General features: G+C 33.4%; 1 protein-coding gene across 1 annotated transcript; it reads right to left on the bottom strand.

The window, feature by feature from the left end:
* Nucleotides 1–1,842: 1,842 nt before the first annotated feature.
* LOC131173048 (receptor-like protein 7) lies at nucleotides 1,843–5,119 on the bottom strand. The gene is made up of 2 exons (XM_058134700.1): nucleotides 3,420–5,119; nucleotides 1,843–3,097 (listed from the first exon to the last, which is right to left on the bottom strand). Exons 1-2 carry the CDS (start codon nucleotides 5,117–5,119, stop codon nucleotides 1,843–1,845), a joined length of 2,955 nt encoding a protein of 984 aa, XP_057990683.1.
* Nucleotides 5,120–6,097: the final 978 nt, after the last annotated feature.

Consider the following 6,097-nt stretch of genomic DNA (forward strand, 5'->3'; position numbering starts at 1 on the left):
GATAACCCGTTCTATTAAATAACTCTCACCTTACGGGTGATAAACTCACAATTTGCATAATTAGGGAAAGTCTCGAGAACATCTTATTCCTTATACCCTTAAACAATTTAGGTAATTGATGCAAATATGTATACATATGCTTTAACAATTTCAAGTTTAGAGATTTTGATTTTAAGAAATTCAAGTACTGGATTAGTTTTATAGTCAATTTTTTTTTAATTTTTATGAAATATTTTATTTGTGATTAATTGTGAAACTTCGAAATTTTGTAAATTGTAATGTTTAAAATGTTTTTTTATTTTTATTTTAAATATTTAAATATTTTAAATTTTTTCATATGAATTTCGGTTAATTATGTTATATTGATCTCTAGATTAAAACTTTTATCCTCAATAGGAGGAATCCATCAATGCATAAAGACAATTCTATAAAAAAAAATAATAAAAATGAAGACAAACTTCACTTGTGCCAGAATAATCATAGGCTGGAATTTGGGCTTTTATTCCAAATTTGTGTTTAAAATATATTTTAAAATGATAGAATTCTTTTGAATTTTCTTAAAATAATAGGAGCATGACGAGTAGGTAGGACAAGGTTTGTTTTCTCCTTTTTTCCATCCCTGCCTCATTAGGTATCAAGGAGGAGAACCCAAATGAAAATGGCCAAGGAGAAGGTAAAGCAGGAAGGGATTTCTCATTTTAATTCTTTAATTTTATAATAAATAAAAATATATACTTAAAATATTTTATCATAACGTACAAATATACATCATATGAACACAAAAATTAAGGTGGATCGAAGTGGAGATGGAGGCAGGAAGCCTTAATCTCATCCTTGCCCCGTTACCATTAATGGAGTGGAATTTCTTTTTGATTGGGCTGCTCACGTACTCACATTAGACCCATCCATATGGGCGCAAATTGGGAGAGCCATGGTTATGATCAATGGGATCCCAAATCTTGAAGGGGGCCTTGGATAGACCTTTTTAAATATGGTGTGTGACCTCGGTGATTTCATTCAACTGAATGGCAGTAAGTCAATTGCACTTAATTAGCTTGGTTAGGTTTGGTATAAGACAAAATTTATTATCTTCATTTTTTCAGAAAAGGAATAGAGAGAAAAACAAAATAAAGTCATGCATGCTGCAACAATTAAAGAACCTACTCAGAGCCTATTGCAACCGCATCAATCCAGCTAGAAAATAATGGGCATAATGTGCCAGTCAATCAGCACATAAGTTGGCCTCACGATAAATATGCTGAAAATGGACCTACCGATCCTTGTTCAACAAATGGCAAATATAGTACAAGATTGATATATTGTAGGTCAAATTGCATTCGAAATAAAGGAATATACAGTCAGAATATAGCTCAAGAATAACAAAATAGAAATTAAAATCTAACACAAGTTCCCAATCTTAGACATACAAAAACTTTCATTATTTTAAGAAAACTTATATATATGTAGAAAACAGAGACAGAGCGAAGCATAACAAGATAAATTTTTACATGATAGAACAATTGTGCTAGATTTGCCCCCACATTCACATGTGCTATGCATCTAACACTGTATCTTCATTTGGCCGCATCTTCTTAGTTATTCTTCACCTACCTAACAAGGTAGAAAATTCAAAAAAAAAAAAAAAAAAGAATTGTAAAAAATTCATGGTAAATGGATAAAATCTTATAACAAGAAGATCAAATTTTATGCATATTTATATAAAAAGAGATTAAAAAAAAAAAAGAAAAGAAAGCTAATTAACCTGAAATTATATGCAAAGCAAGAAATATCACGAAATATTACCTGCAAACACCAGTCATATTGAAAGTTTCCCTTTGAAGATTAATTGCTAAATCTTTTTGGCTTTCGATGCCCTTCACCTTCAACCATCCTCACAAACCATGTAGGTTTTCTTGTTTTAAACACAACATATCCCATTACAACACCAAATATTACTCCACATCCATACCCTGCCAATACAGCTTTCCATCCAAATCCATTTTTAGACTTGGAATCATCTTCCTTTGATGTTGTTGGTTTTTTCCCCTCCCCATTGTCACATTTTTCTAGTGGAAGTCCACACAATCTCAAATTTCCTTCATATGAAGTGCTATCAAATGTGTTGAACTGCTTTCCTTCCGGAATAGGTCCTTCAAGTTGATTATGTGAAACCCGAAATACTTCCAAAAATGTCAAATATGTCAACTGCATTGGAATCCTTCCAACAAGAAGATTTGAAGAGAGGTCTAAAGATTCCAAATTGCTCAAATTCCCCAATGATGGTTGAATATTGCCTGTGAGTTGATTGTGAGACAAGTTGAGCAACTTAAGTGATTTAAGCTTTCCAATTGACTGTGGGATCTCCCCTGTGAATTTATTGTCCGACAAATCAATGGATGTAAGAAGCGTTTGGATTTTCACCAACTCAATCTCTAAGCCTTTGAGTGTCAGACTCACAGAATAATCATAAGAATGATTTGGCGCCCCCATGTATTTCATATTCAAATCAAAGATCATCATTGCCTTGAAATTGTTGAAATACTCCGCAGGTAGAGGTCCGCTAAACATGTTGTTGGAGAGGTCAAAAATTCGCAGCTTTGAGAATGAATAATGGGCAGAGGTCCCTTTCACCAAACCATGAAATTTATTGGATTTTAGAATTAGAATTTGTAGCTTCGAAAGTGTTTCCAGAAAATGGGGGAATGTGTCATCTATATTATTGTTTCCAAGATCTAAAATTTCCAAATTTATACAATTGGAGATGGAAGGTGGAATTTTCCCTTGCAATTGGTTACCATTGAAGTTCAAATATCTCAAGTTGCTGCCTATTGAAAACGTTTCAAGGATGGTTCCATGGAATTGGTTCATGCCCAAGTGTAATACTGAAAGATTGTTGCTGAAATTTCCCAAACATTGTGGTATGAAGCCGTTCAAACTATTGTTCGACAAGTCAAGAATTTCAAGAGAATTTAGATTGCAAACTACAGATGAGACTTCTCCTATCAATTTGTTGGATGAAAGAATGAGAACTCTCAAGTCCATAAGTTTGAAAATTGAACTTGGAATTGGGCCATGTAACAAGTTATTGGATAAATCGAGGTATGCCAGACTTGAAAGCTTGCTTCCCTGGAAATGGATGGGACCTGTAAAATTGTTTAAAGTTTGTAAAATAATAAGGAATTTGACCACTAAGATTGTTGTTTTGGAGTTCCAAAATTTGAAACTGTTTAAAGTTTTCAAATGAGGAAGGAATCTCACCTTTAAACTCGTTATAAGAGAGATCCAATGATAAGACGTCTTTAAGCCTCGCAAGTGAGGATGAAATTTGACCACTGAGATTGTTGTTGCTGAGGTCCAAAATTACAAGATGTTTAAGGTTTTCAAGTGAGGAGGGAATCTCACCATTAAAATTGTTATAGGAGAGGTCCAATGAGGAGAGTTTCTTAAGGCTTCCAAGTAAGGATGGAATTTGACCACTGAGATTGTTTTTGTGGAGGTACAAACTGTCAAGCTGTTTAAGGTTTTCAAATGAGGAGGGAATCTCACCATTAAAATTGTTATAGGAGAGGTCCAATATGGAGAGTTTCTTAAGACTTCCAAGTAAGGACGGAATTTGACCACTGAGATTGTTGTTATAGAGGTACAAACTTTCAAGCTGTTTAAGGTTTTCAAATGAGGAGGGAATCTCACCATTAAAATTGTTATAGGAGAGGTACAATGAGGAGAGTTTCTTAAGTCTTCCAAGAGAGGATGGAATTTGACCACTGAGATTGTTTTTGTTGAGGTACAAATTGTCAAGCTGTTTAAGGTTTTCAAATGAGGAGGGAATCTCACCATTAAAATTGTTATAGGAGAGGTCCAACATGGAGAGTTTCTTAAGGCTTCCAAGTAAGGATGGAATTTGACCACTGAGATTGTTTTTATAGAGGCACAAACTGTGAAGCTGTTTAAGGTTTTCAAATGAGGAGGGAATCTCACCATTAAAATTGTTATAGGAGAGGTACAATGAGGAGAGTTTCTTAAGTCTTCCAAGTGAGGATGGAATTTGACCATTGAGATTGTTGTCTTCGAGGTCCAAATGATAAAGCTGTTTAAGGTTTTCAAATGAGGAGGGAATCTCACCATTAAAATTGTTACAGGAGAGGTCCAAAAAATAAAGCTGTTTAAGGTTTTCAAATGAGGAGGGAATCTCACCATTAAAATTATTATAGGAGAGGTCCAATGAGGAGAGTTCCTTAAGGCTTCCGAGTAAGGATGGAATTTGACCATTGAGATTGTTGTTGTCAAGGTATAAAGTATCAAGCTGTTTAAAATTTTCCATTGAGGATGGAATCTCACCACTAAAATTGTTATAGGAGAGGTCCAATAAAACCAACTTGGATAGATGACTGATATCTGGGAATTTCCCTTGCAATTGGCATTCGCTGAGTTTGAGAGATGTCAAAGAAGAAGACAAATTCATCAAGGAACTAGACCCGACCAAGGACATGTTTATTTCACTCAAGTCCAATTGCTGTAACTGGGTCAGGTTTTGAACAAGCTCGTTAAAAATAAAGGTTTCAAGTATCAAATAAGGGTTCTTAGAAAGATCAAGCGAAACCAAAGCAGGCAGATAAGAAATTTCTAGTGGAATTTGGCCCTCAAAAACAGAGTGATTTAGGTTAAGATACCTTAAATTCAAAAACTGGCCAAATTGAGGCACAATTTGAGATTGGTTGAAGTCATTGTTGGAGAGGTCAAGCTTTTGGAGATGAGGAAGGAGGAAAAGAGAATTATTAGAATGGATGGTACCATAGAGCAAGCTAGAAGAAAGGTTAAGGCCAATTACATTACCTGTTTCTATTTCGCAAGTGACCCCATCCCACAAGCAGCAATCTGTGCCCTCTTTCCAAGACTCTGTCTTGGGATAAGGCTTGGGGTAAAGGAAATCCCAGAAAGAGGCATTACTTCTAATAGAAAAGGTTTTCCTGAATTGGAGCAAGGCAAGACTCTGGTCATGTTGGCACGGCATGGCTGCAGAGGAGGAATTGAAAGAAAAAGGTAGAGAAGAACCAGCTTGGAAACGCAAGTGAAACAAAAGGAAGGAGAGAAAGTGAGCAAACCATAGTAGACTAGCCATTTTCTTTAAGTGGAAAGCTAAAGTTGAAAAGTTGAGTTATTAAAAAATCAGAGTAACCAGTTGATATTTATAATCCGAATGGAGAGAGGAAAAATAATTTGTATATTATGAGTTATTTGTTTGTAATGTCTGTAGGACATGAAGACCGAAGACCAAAGAAGCAAACAAACACTCTTCTTTCGCCATTTTTTTTTAATGGAACTTTTATTTTTCTATCTTCAATTCTTATAATTGAGTTGGACTATATGCTAAGAAAAAAATTAGATTTTTATACTCCAAAGTTAATTTAAACAACAAGAATACTTCAAATTACAACATTTTTTCTTTGATCTTAATTAAATATCAGTTGCTCTACATAACAGTTTCCCATATTTATTATTATTAGCTATTTTTTTTATATATTAATTTTTTTAAAAATTAAGAAACTGAATTTGCATTGCGCATGTGGTTAATATATATATATATATATATATAATTTTAAAAAAAAATTAATGCAACAAATAAAAATAAATAGAGATGGTATAAATTTTTTGAAGCATCACTTACCCAAAGGATTAAAAAATATATATATATATACATACAAATACATTATAATACTTGCTTCTATCGAGAAAAGTGTGGCCGTGAAGACCAAGGCATGGATTTTAATGGCTTCAACACTATTCTATTTTCCCTTGTCCATTTTGCAAAGATAGAAGGCAACAGTGATTTTAATTTTTGGCCATTTTAAAAAAAAAAAATTACGTATAAAAAAAAATTAGGATAGCATTAGCATTATTAAATGGCACCATACAAAGAGTAAAATGGCCATGTTCTCCACACTGTAAAGGAACCGAATGAGGAACTTCTTGATATAGAATGGCAATTCTATTTATTAAAATGTTATAAATTCCGAAATTAAAGTTTAGTTTTAGTTTTGTTATTTATAACATACTATCATTTATTATTTATAGAGAACTTGCAATTTAATTTTCCGTT

The sequence above is a fragment of the Hevea brasiliensis genome, chromosome 14, assembly GCF_030052815.1.
Source record: "Hevea brasiliensis isolate MT/VB/25A 57/8 chromosome 14, ASM3005281v1, whole genome shotgun sequence".
In the NCBI taxonomy this organism is placed as follows: Eukaryota; Viridiplantae; Streptophyta; class Magnoliopsida; order Malpighiales; family Euphorbiaceae; genus Hevea; species Hevea brasiliensis.